The 20,411-nt window shown below is 45.7% G+C and overlaps 1 protein-coding gene across 1 annotated transcript; it reads left to right on the top strand.

Moving 5' to 3' along the window:
* The first annotated feature begins 16,996 nt into the window (after positions 1-16,996).
* LOC136510816 (cation/H(+) antiporter 20-like) lies at positions 16,997-19,994 on the top strand. The gene is given in 4 exon segments (XM_066505147.1): positions 16,997-17,149; positions 18,660-19,398; positions 19,401-19,696; positions 19,790-19,994. Coding segments are annotated over 4 exon segments (1,350 nt in total). The 3' UTR covers positions 19,952-19,994.
* Positions 19,995-20,411: the final 417 nt, after the last annotated feature.

Below are 20,411 nucleotides of genomic sequence, written 5' to 3'. Positions count from 1 at the left end.
GCTTTACTGACATTGTGACCGTTGATGTTGTACAGGCCAATACTAGACGTGTCCGATATTTGCCAATGGCTACATAACGGCTAGTTTTTCAAAGGAGCTATAAATACCCCTAGCCTCCACCTTATTTTTAAGCCTTGAGAACACTCTCCAGACCCTCTCTTAGTGAGTGATTGATTCAAACTTGCAAATCATCTTGTGGGTTAGTATCAAATTGAGAGCAAGCCACCCTTGAGCACTTGTGCATATTTGTCGATCTTATGATTTGCATTTGTTACTCTTGGACTCTTCGGTCCTAGACAGCTAGGCGTTCACTGGAGAGCACCCCAAGAGCTTGGGAGTGTGCCTCAAAAAGTTTGTAACTGGTTCAATTTCACTGCCACAAGGGAAGGAAATCATCTAGTGGAAGAAGAAAAAGGAGTTCGGAAAAGACTTCGACTAGAGTGGCCTTCGTCGTCCTCTAGAACTGACCTTCGTTGGGTCGCTTGCAGCCCTCTCAATGGAGAGTAGGACTCGACTGGAGTCCAACTTTGGTAAAACAAATACCATGTCTCGATCTCTCTATACATTTGGTATTTATGATCTTTGTGTGTTGTTTGAGCTTGTCTACAGGTTACCAATAGTGATCTGGAACTTGGTTTGAAAAGAGAAATCAATTGGAGCAAGCTGAGAGCTGGCCGGGCAAACCCATGAATACTAGACCCAGTATCAATACTGGTATTTGGTCCCTGCGCTGAATTTGTATACTTGCTGCTCTAACTTATTTGTTGCAGGGTTATTCTATATATCTTGTGTACTCTGTTGGCTAACTCGTGAGGGGTTTATTTCTCTGAATTGGAATTTTTGAGTATACTAATCGTTTCTGTATTTGAAGGGTTGAATTTTTAGAAACACCTATTCACCCCCCTCTAGGCGGCATCCTCGGTCCTTTCAATCCACCAGCTTGAATGTGAACCAAGTACTCTAGGAGATGAAGAACAGTTGGGGCTGCTCTCTAATGCAGTTTGGAGGCTCAAACTCTCTTGGATTTGGAAGGGAATCAAAGGAGAAGCTTGAGGAGCTCCAATGGTGAGTGAGAAAGAGAGAGAACTACTCTGGTCGCACTTGGGAAGGGAATGGTCGATCTGAAAACCAGGTTACCGTTGTGTGAGAGAAGAGAAAGTATAAATACCCCTGCTCCCAATGGTCAGTTAAGTCATGGCAATGCCGTGGCTGAACTATGGCAGTGCCTCGCCTGAACTATGATAGTGCCTCAGTGCGACAGTGCCTCGCCTCAGCGCGGCAGTGCCTCACCTGCCAGGCAGCACAAAAGATAGGATTGCAAAGCTCGCTATCTTGGCTAAGACTTTAAGGATATTTGGTGGATAAATGAGCACTTGGTTACACATTAAAACTTGTGCATTGTATCCCCCTTTATAGTATGGCTTTTCCTCAGCTCAAATTCAAAATATCAAAGAAATTAAACTCCATTGAGTCGGATGCCGCTACCTTTTGTAATTTGGGGTTTCCACCATCACATGTATTATCCTCTTTTTCAATATCACTTCATAAGGGGTTGCAATCATCTTTGTCTCATCTCTTCGAGCAAACATACTTTGAGCATGTGACATGAACCATTTCAACACATGTGAGTTTAATCCATGGCTTCAAGTTACTTCCACTAATGATTTGATCCTCAACACAATATGACTCCACATAGCTTGATTAGTTCCTCAACTCAATGCAAGTACTCTCTTCTTCACCTTAGCCATGGTACATCGGCCCTCAAGCCATTGCTTGCCCTTTACCTCCGCTTAGTCCCTCGAAGCCCTTTCCTTGCTATCTTCACCTTATCAAGCCATACTCAAGTCACATCATATTAAGCATCCATTGAAAAAAAGATTTCTTCACTATTGTGATCCTTTCTTAAATATCTTCTAGATATGAATGTTAAGATCAATCAAGCTTCAGTTTGACTCACATAGAGACATATATCGATCAACATCAATATGGTCAAGCCAATTCATGATTCCTTATATCTTCTTCATTTTGGCTTGACACTCTTAACACTCACTTCAGTATCTATCTTCGTACTTCTAGCTTGATCATATTAATGCAAAGTTATTTTCAAAATCTTTATCCATACAAGCAAACTAAAAGAATCTAGGCCCCTAGTTGGGTTTCGGTGATTAATGACAATACGTGATTACTGTGACTAACATGTGTTTTGCAGAGGCAATTAAGTTAGGTCACGGTAATGGAGATCGATTGGCCAATCATGGTGGTCATGCCCCTACGATGGAAATTGTTTTGGTTTTCAAAGGATGGACGATAATGTTAAGAATGGACTAGTTCTAAGTGTCGTTTGGAGTTAAAGAGACACTTAGAGTAGGTTAGGACTTTGTTTTTCCTTTGGCCATACTATTAAGGGGGGTATGGACGGGTAGCTTGACCTAGGTGAGTCTAGTGAGTTAGGTGTGGTGCACACTTGCTAAATCTAGCACTAGGTAGCTCCAAAATAGCCCTTAGATCCAATGGAGCAAACTTCATTCACGTATGATCGAGAGTTGGAAGTGAATGGAGGGTCAAATACTAATCGGACGCTGGCTCCGGTGTGACCGAACGCTGGCTCAGGGTCCGGTCAGTTCATTTGACTAAGGTGTTTTCATCTAGGTGCGACCGGACACTGAGAGATCAAGTGACCAGACACTGAGGGCCAGCGTCCGATCGACTCCAGTAAGATTCCAGAGAGGGAAAATCTTGACCGAACGCGTTCGATCAGTGCTGACCGGACACTAGGCCAGCGTCCGGTCACACTGTAAACACTAGAGTTTGGGGTGAACTGACCGGTGCATCCGGTCAACATGACCGAAGCGTCCTGGTCACCCCACAGAGGCACATAACGGTTTGTTTTTCAAGCCCATGTTATAAATACTTCCTCCATTCGTGTGTGGGGGTACTTTTGCTCATTTCAACAGCTGAGAAACATCCTTAAGAGTGCCAAGAAGAGCAAGGTCCTAGTGAGGTGATTGAGATTTGAGAATCCCAAAGAGAGCCCTCATTAGTGAGATCAAGAGTAGCAAAGTGTGCATCCACCCTTCTCATTAGGCTTGTCGTGGTCAAGTGAGAGTTCGTGCTTGTTACTCTTGGTGATCGCCATCACCTAGATGGCTTGGTGGTGATTGGAGAGCTTGGTGATCATCTGCGGTGCTTGTGGATGACCCAACTCAAGTTGTGAGCGGTTGTGGGTGATTCACCGCGATGGAGTGTCGAAGAATCAACCCATAGAGAGCACTTGATCCTTGCGCGGATCAAGGGGGAGCTACACCCTTGCGCGGGTGCTCCAACGAGGACTAGTGGGGAGTGGCGACTCTCCTGATACCTCGGCAAAACATCGCCGCTGTTCCTCCTTCTCTCTTTACTTTGAGCATTTACTTTGAGCAATTCAATTCTTGTCATTTACATTCCTAGAATTGCCATGCTAGAGTAGGATTGGAACTTAGGGTGCTAAACTTTTGTGCGTTAGATCAATAGAAACACTTTCTAGGCACAAGGGGTTAATTGGGCTAACCGTAGAGTTTAATTATTGCAAAGAAATTTAGAATTAGCCCAATTCACCCCCCCTCTTGGGCATCTTGATCCTTTCAATTGGTATCAGAGCCTCGTGCTCACGTATTTAGGCTTAACCGCCTAGAGAAAGATGTCTCACTGGGGATGGACCTCCTCCTATCTTTGAGGGGGATGATTTTCCATATTGGAAAATTCGCATGGAGGCGTACTTAGAAGCTCTAGATGTTGGAATACTTAGAGCCGCCTCACAAGGCTTCCCAAAACCTCGGGATGCTACTAACCTACAAGGCGATGAGTTGAATTATGAAAAATGGAATGCAAAGGCTAGAAACACCATATTTAGAGGCCTTTGTAAAGATGTGTTCAACCGGGTGAGGAACCACAAAGACGCCCATGCACTATGGTCGGACGTTTGTGCGCTCCATGAGGGAACAAAGAGTGAGCATGAGGAACGCTATCATCTTGTCATGAAAAAGCTTAACTCTTTTGAAATGCTTCCTAAAGAATGTGCTAATGAAATGTATTCACGTTTGAATGTTCTTGTAGAGGAAGTCAATGGGCTTGGACTAACTCAAATGCAACCATCCGATGTTGTAAGAAAGATCTTGAGTGTCCTCCCCATTGACAAATATGGGCATATTGTGACCGTGCTTCATCAAGGTGATCTTTCCACCGCTACACCGACACAAATCTTGGGAAAGATCAATGCTCATGAGATGTACATGCACATCACACCTCAAGATGGCTCATCCTCTAACAAGAAGAAAGAAAAGGACTTAGCATTCAAAGCTAGTCAAGAGAAGGGCAAAGCAAGGCTTGAGTATGAGAGCTCAAGTGATGATGAAGTTGATGATGCAAGCCTTGCTCTCATGGTGAGAAAAACTGCCAAGATGCTAAAGAAGCTCAACAAGAGTGGCATCAAGTTTGATGGCAAGAAGAAGAAGTTCTTCACTAGCTCTAGAAGGAAGCCAATCTCCGAGATGGATTGCTACAATTGTGGAGAACTTGGTCATCTAGCTCACCAATGCACAAAGCCCAAGAAAGACAAGTTCAAGAACAAGAACAAGGGCAAGAAAGATGACTCAAGTGATGAAGATGAGAAGAAGAAAGACAAGCCATACAAGAAGAGAGATGGCAAGAAGAAGGACTTCCACAAGAAGAAGAAGAGTGGAAAGGCATACATCGTCGGTGATTGGCTCACGGACATTGATTCATCTAGTGGCTCATCCGATGATGATAGTGACAACGAGAAGGTGGCCGCCATTGTTATTGACTCTTCATCATCTTCACCGCCACCATCGTCATCATCCTCTACACACCTATGCCTTATGGCCAAGGGTGAACGCAAGGTATCAAATGATGATGAGAGTAGTGGTGATGAACATGCTAGTAATGATGATAGCGATAGTGATGATGATGAATATGAATCACCTTCTTATGATGATCTTGTTAAATTGCTAAATAAATACTCCAAGATCATTATAAAGACTAGAGCTAAGAATGACAAGCTAGAAGCTAAAAATGATTCTCTTTTAGCTAAATGTGATATAGCCGAAAAGGCTAGTGTTGAGCTTAGAGAAGCAAATGAAGCTATGTCATCCAAACTCAAAGAGCTCAAATCTTCTAAGAAAGAGCTTAAAGATAAACATGATAAACTTGAGAGGATGCATAAAGAGCTCATCACTAGCCATAATATGCTAAAAGATGAATATACTACTCTTAAGATTAATCATGATAATCTAGTTATTGCTCAAGAATATTTATTCAATGAGCCACATGATGCTACTAACAATGTTGTTAAGATTGATATAGCTACATCATGTGATGATTTGATCATTGAGAGCATTGAGCAAAGTTCTAGTAGCAAGGGCAAGCAAGTGGTTGAGGCCGATGATTATGATGAGTTTGTCAAGCTCAAGAATGACAATGAAAAGCTCAAGAAAGATCTTGAAGAACTCAAAACCACCAAGTCTATTGTGCTAGAAACTCTTGATCATGATGGTGAGTTGATGCTTGAGAATGAGAAGCTCAAAGAAGAAAATAAGAAGCTCAAGGAAGAGAAAAACAATGATGCTCTTAAGGAAGAGAACAAGAAGCTCAAGTTGGAGAAAGAGCATCTCAAGATTGGATTGAGCAAGTTCACTAGAGGCAAGTATCTTCAAAGTGAGCTACTAATGAACACCGTCATGAAGATGGATAGAAGTGGCATTGGGTACATGGCAAACAAAGAGAAGAAGGCTCAAGCTCAACAACAACAAAAGCCAAAGCCAAAGAAGTGTTTTGAGTGTGGACAAGAAGGCCACTTTGCTCATGAGTGCCAAACTCCACCACCACAACCCTTGCCCAAGCATGCTAGACCTTTTGCCTTCAATGCTCACTACATGCTTAGAAAGGATTCTAGTGGAAAGATGAAAGTCATGTTCTTAGGACCTCCCAACAAGAATAGGCCTAAGAAAATTTGGGTTGCTAAGTCACTTGTTGAGAAGGTGAAGGGCCCTCAACAAGTTTGGGTTCCTAAAGCTTGATCTCTTGTGTGTAGGTGAACTACAAGACCGGTGGAAGTCATTGGGTTATTGATAGTGGTTGCACACAACATATGACCGGTGATCCTCGTATGTTCACCTCACTAGATGAAGAAGTAGATGGACAAGAAAGAATCACATTTGGAGATAACTCAAAGGGCAAGGTTAAAGGATTGGGCAAAGTGGCAATATCAAATGATCATTCTATCTCAAATGTGCTATATGTTGCTTCATTGAGCTTCAACTTGCTATCCGTTGGACAATTGTGTGATCTTGGCTTCCAATGCTTGTTCACCGAGAAGGAAGTTGTTGTATCTAAGAAGGATGATGATCAAGTGATATTCAAAGGATTTAGATACAACAACCTATATCTAGTGGACTTCACCTCCGAAGATGCAAATTTGAAGACTTGCCTATTCACCAAAACAACACTTGGGTGGCTATGGCATAGAAGACTTGCTCATGTTGGGATGAGCTCACTCAAGAAGCTAATGAAGAATGATTTGGTGAGAGGGTTGAAGGATGTGAAGTTTGAGAAGGACAAGCTTTGTAGTGCATGTCAAGCCGGCAAGCAAGTTGCAAATACTCATCCAACCAAAGCTTTCATGTCAACCACAAGAGTGCTAGAACTCCTTCACATGGACTTATTTGGGCCAACAACATACAAGAGTTTGGGAGGAAATCTTTATTGTCTTGTGATTGTTGATGACTATTCAAGATATACATGGGTATTCTTCCTTCATGACAAATCCGAAAGTTGCATCATGCTTCAAGAAGTTTGCCAAGAGAGCACAAAATGAATTTGAAGTGAAGCTCAAGAAGATAAGAAGTGACAATGGGAAGGAATTTGACAACACAAACATAGAAGCCTATTGTGATGAAGTTGGAATCAAACATGAGGTCTCCGCAACATATACTCCTCAACAAAATGGTGTAGTTGAGAGGAAGAACCGGACATTGATCACTCTTGCAAGAACAATGCTTGATGAGTACAACACCCCGAAGCTCTATGGGCGGAAGCTATCAACACCGCATGCTATGCATCCAACCGCCTATTCCTTCAAAAGTTCCTTGGCAAGACACCTTATGAGTTGCTCAATGGGAAGAAGCCGGACGTCTCCTTCTTTAGGGTGTTTGGTTGCAAATGCTACATCTACAAGAAGCGACAACACCTAGGGAAGTTTCAAAGACGTTGTGATATTGGTTTTCTTGTTGGTTACTCATCAAAGTCCAAAGCATATAGAGTATTTAATCATGCCACCGGCTTGGTTGAAGAAACATATGATGTGGAATTTGATGAATCTAACGGCTCCCAAGGAGCACATGAGAATCTTGATGATGTAGGTGATGAACCATTGAGGGAGGCTATGAAGAACATTCCTGTTGGAGACATCAAGCCTAAAGATGATGAAGATGATGTACAAGTGATTGATCCACCTTCTTCATCAAGTGTGCCACAAGATGATGATAAAGATGGGAGAGTAGAAAATGAAGACACCCATGTCTCCCATGATCAAATGGTGGTACAAGCACAAGATGTTGATGCTCCACAACCTCCTCCTCAAGTGGTCAATAGAAGAAATACACCTCTACTACAAGATCATCCACAAGATCTCATCATAGGGAGTCCATCAAAGGGTGTAATGACTCGCTCACAAAAACTTGCTTCATTTATTGCTCATCACTCTTTTGTCTCTTGCTATGAGCCTACCAAGGTAGAAGAAGCTCTTCAAGATCCTAGATTGGATAAATGCCATGCATGAAGAGTTGAACAATTTCACCCGCAATGAAGTTTGGACTCTTGAAGAGCGGCCAAAAGGAGCAAGAGTCATTGGAACAAAGTGGGTGTTCCGCAACAAGCAAGATGATCAAGGCGTAGTTGTGAGGAACAAGGCAAGACTAGTTGCAAAGGGGTTCTCTCAAGTTGAAGGATTGGATTTTGGAGAGACCTTTGCACCGGTTGCAAGACTAGAAGCCATTCGTATCCTCCTTGCATATGCATCACATCATGAAATGAAACTATATCAAATGGATGTGAAAAGTGCATTTTTAAATGGCTTTATTAATGAACTAGTCTATGTTGATCAACCTCCCGGGTTTGAAGACCCTAGATATCCTAATCATGTTTATAGGTTGTCCAAGGCATTATATGGGCTTAAGCAAGCCCCAAGAGCTTGGTATGAGCGCCTTCGGGACTTCCTCATTGAGAAGGGCTTCACCATCGGAAGGTCGACACCACACTATTCACCAAGAAGCTTGATGGGCACATCTTCATTTGTCAAGTGTATGTTGATGATATCATCTTTGGATCATCAAATGAAGATTCTTGCAAAGAGTTTGGTGAATTGATGTCAAAGGAGTTCGAGATGTCAATGATTGGAGAGCTTACATTCTTTCTTGGTTTTCAAGTCAAACAAATGAGAGAAGGGATTTTCATCTCTCAAGAGAAATATACAAATGATCTTCTCAAGAGATTCAAGATGGATGAATGTAAGCCAATCAAGACACCAATGCCAACTAATGGACATCTCGACCTAGATGAGGGAGGTAACATGGTTGATCAAACTCTCTACCGCTCTATGATTGGTAGCTTGCTATATTTAACCGCATCTAGGCCCGACATCATGTTTAGTGTGTGTATGTGTGCTAGATTTCAAGCTAATCCTAAGGAAACTCATTTAATTGCCGTAAAAAGAATCCTTAGGTATCTTAAGCACACACCAAGCATTGGCCTTTGGTATCCCAAAGGAGCTATATTTGAGTTAGTTGGCTATTCCGATTCGGATTATGCCGGTTGCAAAGTTGATAGAAAAAGCACATCCAGAGGGTGCCATTTGCTTGGTAGATCACTTGTGTCTTGGTCCTCCAAGAAGCAAAATAGTGTGGCTTTGTCCACCGCCGAAGCGGAATACATTGCCGTAGGGTGCTTGTTGTGCACAAATACTTTACATGAAACAAACTTTGCTAGACTATGGTGTAGTTCTAGATAAAGTACCTCTTTTGTGCGACAATGAAAGTGCGGTAAAACTTGCAAATAATCCTGTTCAACACTCTCGCACCAAGCACATAGATATCCGCCATCACTTTCTTAGAGATCATGTTGCTAAAAATGATATATCATTAGAAGGTGTAAGGACCGAGGATCAATTGGCGGATATCTTCACTAAACCGCTAGATGAGGCAACATTTTGTAGATTGCGAATGAGCTCAATGTTCTTGATTTTAGCAACTTTACTAAAAGATGAGCTTGTGTTGTCCCTTGCATTGCATTGTAATATACAACATGTTTAATTTTTGGTAATGCATATAGGGCTTGTCTAACATGGTTAAGATAACCGCCGTAAAGCGTGTGAAGAAGCTTAACCTTGGATCAAACTTGACAAGCAACTAGATTTATCTTCCAAGTATTGCATTGCATATGCATGAATGTTGTTTTATCGTTCATCTTCAATTGCCCTCTTATTGCCTATTTTCATAAAAAGAATAATAGCCTAAGGCAAAATATTTTTGAAAAACATGAGGGTTTGAGAGAGGTCACTCACATCAGTCCCAATTGGTGTTTATTTGGATCTTATTGGAGTTGGGACTTGATTGGGAACAGGCAGCACAAAGGACTTTGAAGATTTGCTGGAAAAAGAGTGACCGGACGCTGCACCGGACTTGATGTCCAGTGTCCAGTCAGTTCATAGGTGGTGAACTGCTGCTGTGAAGGAGTGACCGGACGCTGAAACAGTGTTCTCCTAGTGTCCGGTCAGATGGTGGCTCTGTGTCCGATCGATCGAAGACGAAGGAGATAGCTTGCACCAGACTCTGGCTGCGTCCGGTCAGTAGGGATCAGATGTATCCGGTCATGATTCTAGGGGTTTTGGACCTTACTGGAACTGATCGGACGCTGGGTGGCAGCGTTCGGTCGCTGCCACCGGAGCGTCCGGTCAGTAGAAAACGTGCGGGACCTGGATTTTCTCCTTTTCCTTTTCTACTCCGCGGGGGACCCCCATATAAGCCTGCACGCCACCGTCGTGCCACCGCTCACTTCCTTCTACGCCCGCATAGCCATGATCGCACCCCAGCCGCCCTAGCGCCGCCGCTCCCGCTCTACCACCCTAGTGCTGCCGCTCCTGCACAGCCACCCTTGCACCGCTGTGCCCTGGCTCCAGCCGCCGTGCCTTAGCCTTACCCTCACCCTCGCACTGCATTCAGTGCCGGTGACCCTAACTCCCATCCAGTGTAGATGACCAGTGTCTCAGGGCAGTCACCAGAACCCTAGCTTCATTGCCGACCCAGTGGTTCCTTGATCCGTACCTCTTCTTGTTGTTTCGCCGGTTCATCAGGTAGCAAGCCCTCGATTCAATTTGTACCTAATTGCTTACTTTCTTAGGGTTTCATATCTCTAGATGAATAATTAAGATTATCTATATATCCTATCTATTCTATCGTGCAGCGAGTCGGTGCCGTTGAGGTCCTATTTGTAGTTGTCAGTCAACTCGGGGCCAAGCTTGCGAGTACGGATCGAGGCCAAGCCTCGGAAGTGATAGTTGGTAGTTGTTTCTTGTCAGCAGCAGTTGCTCTTTTAGATCCAACCGATGGTTCATGTCAAGAATGTTGGAGGCGGGTCCGGGTGATGAGGATCCGAGGCGTCCGCCTCGCTTGCCTGCAGATCCAAAAGGCAAGGCGATAAAGAAACTTGCAACAAAGAAGCAGAAGTATCTAGATGCAGACACAGCTAGAGCAGCTGTAGTTGCAGAGGCCCCAGAGCATGCCGAGAGAGGAGGTGCTCGCAGTGGTATAGTTATTGTAGATCAGCAGCTTCCACCAGCGACAATAGAAGCACTGAGCAGGTTGAGCGTCCGTCATGGTGGTCCAGCTGGGACTGTCATGGTAGTGGATGGCGAGTGTCTTGGATAAGAGTTAGCCTCAGGAGGAGTCACAGAGCCACAGGCAGTAGAGTAGACTTCAGGAGGGACAATTGGACCAGGAGACAGAGCAGGCACTCTAGCCTACAGCTTCGCCGCTCTGGTCGTACTGTGCTCTAGTCACACCGAGGGCAGATACACAGCAGAGGGGTTCTCGTCCACCGCCCAGACCACAGGGTCCGCCTCCAGTGACTCATCTAGATCTGAGGGCCGCCACGGCCAAGCAGGTGCAGCAGCTCAGATTTGTGGAGTTTGAGCAGTGGTTTCCACCGAGGCGAGATGAGCGTGCATCAGAGGGCTTCTACACACCACTGCAAGGAGGATTTCTACAATGCATATCTTAATAGTGGAGCTATTTTCAGATCTCAGAGGGTGTGCAACATAGAGTCTATTGTTGCAGCAGCTGGAGAGCACATTCGCCCCTACATTTCTTACCTGCTAGGGTTGACAGACTTACTTGGACGGATAGGATTGTATGTTCCATCTTGGGTCCGTCAGTTCTATGCTTCTCTCTGGATTGACCCATAGCATAGATTCATACACTTTGCATTCAGTGGCAGAGATTATAGGCTGACGAGCACTAGGGTCAGAGAGATACTCAGGCTTCAGGAGCAGCCCATCCAGCTACATGAGGTTTGCTATGGATAGACAACGCCCCCCAGACATCCTCATGGCGGGATGGTGCCCCCTATAGATCTAGTCTGCCACTGCTTCACAAAGCCATTCGGCGAGGAGGTCTAGCAGGACACCCAGTGATCTTACTCCTACTGCTAGAGTGCTTGATGCCATTATGAGGAGGACACTGCTTCCGAGGATGGGGTATCGCGAGGGCTTGACTCGTATCCAGTTGTGGCTACTGAACTGTCTGATGCAGCAGACAATGTTTGATATTTGGGATCTCCTTCTATCAAAGATGGAGGACACTATTACTAAGGGGTTCAGAGGTCACCAATAATTGCCCTATGCCCATTGGATCACATTTCTTATTCACAGGGCAGTTATAGTGAGGCCGCCTGAGATGCTAGCTGAGTACAGTGGTGCTATGACAGAGTTCCTTGCATATAACCTGACTCAGATGATCCGCCATAGTACACCGACTACACCTAGCCAGCCACACCATTGTCTAGAGGTGCCAGAGACTATAGCCCAATAGGATGATACTATCAGGGGCATAGCAGCTATAGAGGAGGAGCAGTTGGATGCTCAGCAGGAGGGGATGGTCGAGAGCGACCCCTAGTGACAGCTCAGATGAGGACTACCAGTGATATTCCTCAGATGCCTCCACGATGACATGATCATGAGGCAGTAGCTCTAGTTCAGCTCCATCTGCACTGCAAGACTGACCCCGCTCTACTTGCCATACTTGAGCGGATGAGGCAGGATCAGGCTCGCTAGGCTCAGGAGACCGCCGCTACCTTTGCACAGTTTCCAGGCTCGACAGGATGAGTTTCAGTGGCAGCAGCAGGCCATACAGCAGCAGCAGCAGGCCATGCATCAGCAGCAGCTCCTCATGCAGCAGCAGCTCCTTGGATTTATGCAAGCATGTAGTGACAGCTATTGGGGTTCCACCGCCATAGCCTTCACCCCAGCTTGGTCAGCCTACCACCACTTCTATGACTCCAGCGTTATAGCCTAGTGGGCTTCAGAGTCAGGGACAACCACCAGCATAGTTTGCTTCACCTATAGAGCAGGTGTCCCAGTGGTTTGCTTCGCCCGTGATAGCCCCACTAGTTCACACCTCTCTAGACTGGGCTTTACACCGGCTCAGACTTCTTCGCTGCTAGTGCTAGAGACTATAGTGTCTAGGAGCCTTGGTGCATCTTTCAGTGAGTTGACAGGGCAGCCTACTCTGCCATATTTGCATGTCCTAGGTCCTTCTATAGTTGCACCTATTACCGGGACTACATAGACGCTCCCTTCGTCAGTGGCATCATCAGAGCCAGCTGCTCCAGTCATACCTACATAGTCTATAGTAGCTCCTATTGTTGATCCGACCCAGACCGCTTCAGCGTCGCTTCCAGCTATAGAGGGTTAGACAGCTTAGAGTTCTGGCTTCAGATGATGATGGCACTCAGTTCCAGCTTGCTCCTCGTACCTCAGCGCCCGACTCATCCGCTGCAGCCCCTGCCGACCGACCCTTATGTTTTGGTGTTTGACGCCAAAGGGGGAGAGGGTTTGAGTATGCTAGACTTAGGGGGAGCTTAGTTTACTTAGACTATCTATTATATTTGGTTTTCATGTGTGATACACTATTATGCATTCGTCGTGTGTTTACTTTTATGCATTAAACTATTTATGTGATAGTGATATCTACGTGATCGTGATATATGACATGTGTGCTCTCTACTTTGAATTAGTTATATGTCATATCACTTGTGCCATGCTTCATTTGCTTTGCTTCCGCGTTTCACTCCGATGCAAATGAGTTTCATTACTTGTACTCATGCTTATTTCATATCTTTTGAGTACATCATGTTGGCTTGGGTCATATAAGCTTGCCTAACACTTTTGTTCTTATTGCCAAAAGCTTATATGAACCAAGCATGTTAAAAACCTCATCTCTTTCACATACTCGAGGTGGTATTGTCATCAATCACCAAAAAGAGGGAGATTGAAAGCATCTAGGCCCCTAGTTGGGTTTCAGTGATTAATGACAATATGTGATTACTGTGACTAACGTGTGTTTTGCAGAGGCAATCAAGTTAGGTCATGGTAATGGAGATCGATTGGGCAATCATGGTGGTCATGCCCCTACGATGGAAATCGTTTTGGTTTTCAAAGGATGGACGACAAGGTTACGGATGGACTAGTTCTAAGTGTCGTTTGGAGTTGAAGAGACACTTAGAGTAGGTTAGGACTTTGTTTTTCCTTTGGCTGTACTATTAAGGGGGGTATGGATGGGTAGCTTGACCTAGGTGAGTCTAGTGAGTTAGGTGTGGTGCACACTTGCTAAATCTAGCACTAGATAGCTCCAAAATAGCCCTTAGATCCAATGGAGCAAACTTCATTCACGTATGATCGAGAGTTGAAAGTGCATGGAGGGTCAAATACTGATCGGATGCTGGCTCCGGTATGACCTGGACGCTGGCTTAGGGTCCGGTCAGTTCATTTGACCGAGGTGTTTTAATCTGGTGCGACCGGACGCTGAGAGATCAAGTGATCGGACGCTGAGGGCCAGCGTTCGGTCGACTCCAGTAAGGTTCCAGAGAGGGAAAATCTTGACCAGACGCGTCCGGTCACACTGTAAACACTGGAGTTTGGGGTGAACTGACCGGCGCGTCCAGTCAACATGACCGGAGCATCCGGTCACCTCGCAGAGGTACATAACAGTTCATTTTTCAGCCCATGTTATAAATACTTCCTCCATTCGTGTGTGGGGGTACTTTTGCTCATTTCAACAGCTAAGAAACATCCTTAAGAGTGCCAAGAAGAGCAAGGTCCTAGTGAGGTGATTGAGATTTAAGAATCCTAAAGAGAGCCCTCATTAGTGAGATCAAGAGTAGCAATGTGTGCATCCACCCTTCTCATTAGGCTTGTATTGGTCAAGTGAGAGTTCGTGCTTGTTACTCTTGGTGATCGCCATCACCTAGATGGCTTGGTGGTGATTGGAAGATTGGTGATCATCCGGCGGTGCTTGTGGATGACCCAACTCAAGTTGTGAGCGGTTGTTGGTGATTCACTGCGATGAAGTGTCAAAGAATCAACCCGTAGAGAGCACTTGATCCTTGCGCGGATCAAGGAGGAGCTACACCCTTGCGCGGGTGCTCCAACGAGGACTAGTGGGGAGTGGCGACTCTCCGATACCTCGGCAAAACATCGCCACGTTCCTCCTTCTCTCATTACTTTGAGCAATTCAATTCTTGTCATTTACATTCCTAGAATTGCCATGCTAGAGTCGGATTGGAACTTAGGGTGCTAAACTTTTGTGCGTTAGATCAATAGAAACACCTTCTCGGCACAAGGGGTTAATTGGGCTAACCATAGAGTTTAATTATTGCAAAGAAATTTAGAATTAACCCAATTCACCCCCCTCTTGGGCATCTTGATCCTTTCACGAACCAATATAGAGAACATCTTGTATCCATTATACATTGTCTCCTTTGTCATTTCACCTTTGCTTGACATTTCCTCACTTATGCACTCTTGATTCATTCTTCAATCCTTGATCAAAGCTAGTCCACTATCCAACTTTTCTTGTTCATGCAAAGCAAGCCATTATAGAGACCAATCCAAAATCATCAACTCATGTCATTTGCCATTTGCCAAATATGCTTGGTTTAAAATGATGTTATGATATCCCACAACATAAAAGCCATTTCATTGATTCCATTTGCATTATTGTCTTTTGCTTGAACTAGATTGTTTCCATAATCTTTCAATACAACAATATATAATTTGGCCTTCATTTCAACACTATGTGGCATATCATCAAGTTTGCCTTCTTGTTGAACCTATATACACTTTTCATTTCACAATCCATGAGCATATGCAATAAACTCAAATTTCAGTTAAACACTTAACAAACTTGTTAGACCTTTAATGGTGTTGTCGTTCAATTCACCAAAATCCACTAAAGAGCTAGATGAACTTTCATCGAGCCCAAGGAGAGAGGTGGACATAAAGTCTCATGCCCCTACCACCACGAGGCATTCAAGCTCCACAAAGATGTCACGTTGAAATTGGAGTACTTGCTAAAGTCACATGATAGTATGCCAATTGACGAACAGGGCCATACACACAGGCCAAGCCTAGGAATAGCGACATGAACTATACATGGTATGTAAGTATATATGTATATGAAGGACCGACTAACATGTAAATGGATTAGTTTTTGACCGAACCTGTTTGTCATGCTGGACTGGAAGTTTTAGGATCGTTAGATCTAAACTTCAAAACACATCAAGAGGTAAGACATGAGGTGGGTAGAACTTTATATATTTCATGAAGAGTATTTTTAATTCCTTTGCTCTTTTATAGTATAGAATAGGTAGATAGATAGATAGATAGATAGATAGATAGATAGATGGATGGATGGATAGATATAGATTCCTATGTATATTTTAACGGAGTTTATGAGATTCATGTATGAGTCAACAATCCTACATTCTAAAGGACCCTTAGTCCAAACTCCAAAGGTTATAAATCATAGTTTTTATCCTGCTATGCCATTAGATATTTTGAATGAACTTTACCTTTTATGGTTCATTTTAAACAAAGTACATGCGGACGCTTACATAAACATCTTTACACACATAATCACCCCTATAAACATCTCCAAAAGAGTGAACCAATAAATCTAGAGATTGGCAAACTCAGCAGTACAACCATCCAATTTTCAATATATAGACACGTCGACTATTATTAAAAGAACAATCTTGTTTCTTTCTAGAATAAATTTAGAAGAAATATAGATATGAACACACGTGTCAAGTCTAGGACTTGAAACATATGAGAAGGTTTCATTATAAAAATTATAACCAACTAAATTACGCTACAAAATATTACTTGTATTTACAAAATTTAATGGTTTTCATCACTTTTATTGTGGAACGAATCTAATGATACTAATTAATCGGTCATTAGCACATGTGGGTTACTGTAGTGCTTAGGCTTTTCATGGACTAATTAGGCTTAAAAGATTCGTCTCGCGATTTTGCCGAGAACTATGCAATTAGTTTTTTTTCGTTTACATTTAGTACTCCATACATGTGCCGTAAGATTCAATACGACACTTTGAAGTAAAAAATTTTAGAAACTAAACAGACCTAACGTATCATCAGGTGCAAAGCCTTCCAGCCAGGTTGCATCAGCACGCGCGCCTATAAATCCAGAGGACCTACCTAGTCCCAGTAGTATCATCAATCATGCATGCATGCATGCCCCCAGCAGCTGAAGTCATTGGCTAGCTAGCTAAAGCTACATCTCGGCTGCAACAACCACACACTAATTACCAGACCGACAAAATGGTGGCGTCCAACTCGTCGTCGTCGTCGCCCGTCGACCGTGAACGTGAAGATGGCGTCGGACGGGGTGTGGCAGGGGGAGAACCCTCTCGACTTCGCGCTGCCGCTCCTCGCCGTGCAGATCGCCGTCATACTCGCGGTGACGCAGGGCCTTGCCCTCGCGCTCAGGCCACTGCGCCAACCTAAAGTTGTCGCCGAGATTCTGGTATCCTCCAGTTTCATTTCATTTCTCTATATATGCGTAATGTTATTTTGGAGAACCGGAGAGAGAAAAATTCACCACTAGCATGATTTTTTAACTAAAACCTCACTCGCAACAGCAAAAACGGATACAAACACAACAGCTGGTGTTTGTTTTTTTATTAAACATTATTACAAAGGCTGCTCGATGACACGTCTACAAACATAACCACTCAAATCGGCTCGCCCATGCTTTGTGGTTTGCTATATTTGTACATCATATGTATATGTGTGTCTATATATATACACACACACACTGTATGTTAACATGCATGATCCGACCAAATTACATAATCCACGTGTTTTATGCAGTTTTAACATATAATTTTTTTGAACCGTACGATGAAGATTCAACGGCCTCCAGCCTTCTTCTATCTTCATACGCACTGCATAACTTGCCCCCTGCCGCCGTCGGCCGCCCCGCCCATGGCCGCGGCTATGTCGGTACAAATTACAAACAACAACAAATCACAAATCACATATCACAACAAACAATTTTTTCTATGAAAGGATAAGGACAAATCGCGGTTGTGTCGGCACAAATCACAAACAACAAATCGCGGTGGCGCGGGCGTGGGCACGGGCGCGGCGCAGTGAGGCCGTAGCGGCGCGGGCACGGGCACAGCGGCGACACTGGCACGGGAGCGGCGGCGGCGGCGGCACGGTGCGGCTAGGCCACAGCGGTGGCGCGGGCACAGATCAGACGAAGGCGAGCGGGAACTGAGAAAGATCAGACGGCCTTAAAATCATGCGTTGGATTGCTCGAAAACACATGGATGTGGTATAGCATTTATGAAATTAAAAGCATATAAATGATCATTTTTATGGGTATAAATCTGCGCGAATGTTTTATGAAGTGATGGTTTATTCGCTGAGAAATCATGAAATCTTTTGAAAATGATACAAATCTGTGAGCAGTGAAGAACTAACTGCTCATAAGCCACACGGCCACATCTCGAACCATTCACTGAGCACACACATGTCCGGATGTCCCCAGCCGCATTTGCACGAATGCTCGTGTTGACCACATGTCCAGAACAACTCAAGGGCGCGTTTAGTTCCCAAATTTTTTTTGTTTAGCTACTGTTAGGTTACTGTAGCACTTTTGTTTGTATTTGATAATTAGTATCTAATTATAGACTAATTAGGTTCGATAGTTTCGTCTCGCGATTTCTCACCTAACTGTGCAATTAATTTTTTCCCATCTACATTTAGTAATTTATGCATGTACCACAAGATTCGATGTAACACTTTGGAGTGAAAATTTTTTGAAACTAAACATGCGCTTATCATTTTCTAGACCAGGCAATAGTCAGGTCATGTCAAAAACCAGCAGCTCCTGTTACTTGTTAGCATTATTCTGTTGACCTCTCGAGTTGAGCTGAGCTGAGCATGGCATCACGAGTCACCATGGCAACAAACAAAATGATCAGTCTGCCTGCTTATATTCGTGGCAACGACACGTCCTGGTGCAGGGTGGCATCTTGCTGGGCCCGTCGGCGCTGGGTCGATGGGGCGCCTTCCGCCGCGTCATCTTCCCGCCATGGAGCACCGCGGCGCTCGACACCGTGTCCGCCCTGGGCCTGCTGCTCTTCCTGCTCCTGGTCGGCCTCGAGCTCGACTTCCGCGCCGTGCGCCGCGCGGGCCCGCGCAGCGTGGCCGTCGCCGCGGCGGGCATCGTGCCGCCGTTCCTCGCCGCTCCGGGCCTCGTGCCGCTGCTGGAGCTCGCCGTCGTCCAGCCGCCGGCTCCGGCCTTCCTCCCGCTCTGCGTGTTCCTCGGCGCCGCGCTCTCGATGACGGCGCTGCCCGTGCTCGCGTGCATCCTCAAGGAGGTCGGCCGCCTCGGCACGCCGCTCGGCGAGACGGCCATGGCCGCGGCCGCGGTCAACGACGTCTTCGCGTGGGCGCTCCTTGCGCTCGCGCTCGCCGTCTCCGGCGGCGGGGGCAGCGGGCCCAGCCCCAGGGCCACCCCGCTCGCCCCGGTCTACATCCTCGCGTCGGGAGCCGCCTTCGTGGCGCTCATGCTGTGCTTGCTCCGCCCGCTCATGGCACGCCTGGCGCGCCGCGCGGGTCCCGAGCACAGCGCCGCCGCCGCGCTGGCCTCCTCCCCCAGCGCCGTCGTGGCCTGCGCGCTGCCTACCGGCGCGGTGACCGACGCCATCGGCGTGCACCAGGTGTTCGGCGCCTTCGTGTTCGGGCTGTCCGTGCCCCGGGAGGCGGCCTCGCGGAGCGCGCGCGGGAGAAGGTGGCGCCACTGGTGTCCGGGCTCATGCTGCCGCTCTACTTCGCCACCAGCGGGCTGCACACCGACGTGGACACCGTCCGCGGCGCGGCCGCGTGGGGCATGGTCGCGCTCGTCCTCGCCGTCGCGTTCCTGGGGAAGTTCGGCGGCACGTTCGCGGTGGCCACCGTGACCGGCATGGCGAGGCGCGAGGCGGCCGCGCTTGGCGTCGCCATGAGCGCCAAGGGGCTCGTCGAGCTCATCGTGCTCAACATCGGCAAGGAGAGGAAGGTGCGCGCTCTACTTACAGTACTTTGCACGTTGCTTCTTCTTAATCAATCGAGAACATGCGTTCTCTAATCAACATGCTAGTGATGAGTGCAGGTGCTGGACGACACGACGTTCGCCATCTTCGTGATCATGGCGCTTACGACGACGGTGCTGGCGACGCCGTTCATGACCGCGCTGTACCGCAGCACGCCGACAGCGACCACCCCTGAGACCGACGGGACGGAGCTCAAGGGCGGCGAGGCCTGTCCGGCCTAGTTGGTAGCTCTAGCTGACAGGCCGGCGGCTCACAAGGATTCATCACTGTTTGTTGTGCTCCTATATATATAGGGTGGGTTTAGTTGGGTTATCGCAAGATTCGATATGATGGGTACTATAGGCATTTTTTTGGATTTTGAGGTGCCAACTAAACACATAGTACTACTATGCAGTATGCTTTGTGTGGCGGCAGGTGATTTGGTTGTAACAATCTGAACTTTGTTTGTCGTGTCTGGTGTGGTGTGTTTGCAATAACCGCAGTTGATAATCGTCCGTGCCTACATCAATTTTCTCATTCAGTTATGGGCAATGCTACTGTACATATCTCAAATAAATTTGAGCCGTTGATTTTTGGGTTTTTAGATTAATTAATTAGTTCACATAGGATGGATAATAAACGCGTGTTATTAATTAGTTTCAGGAAGTTGGAATTTGGGGCTACTGTAGCATTTTCGTTTTT

Source organism: Miscanthus floridulus, chromosome 16 (genome assembly GCF_019320115.1).
Source record: "Miscanthus floridulus cultivar M001 chromosome 16, ASM1932011v1, whole genome shotgun sequence".
Taxonomy (NCBI): domain Eukaryota; kingdom Viridiplantae; phylum Streptophyta; class Magnoliopsida; order Poales; family Poaceae; genus Miscanthus; species Miscanthus floridulus.
The sequence above is the reverse complement of the archived record's forward strand: the minus strand, read 5'-3'. Positions and strand labels throughout refer to the sequence as shown.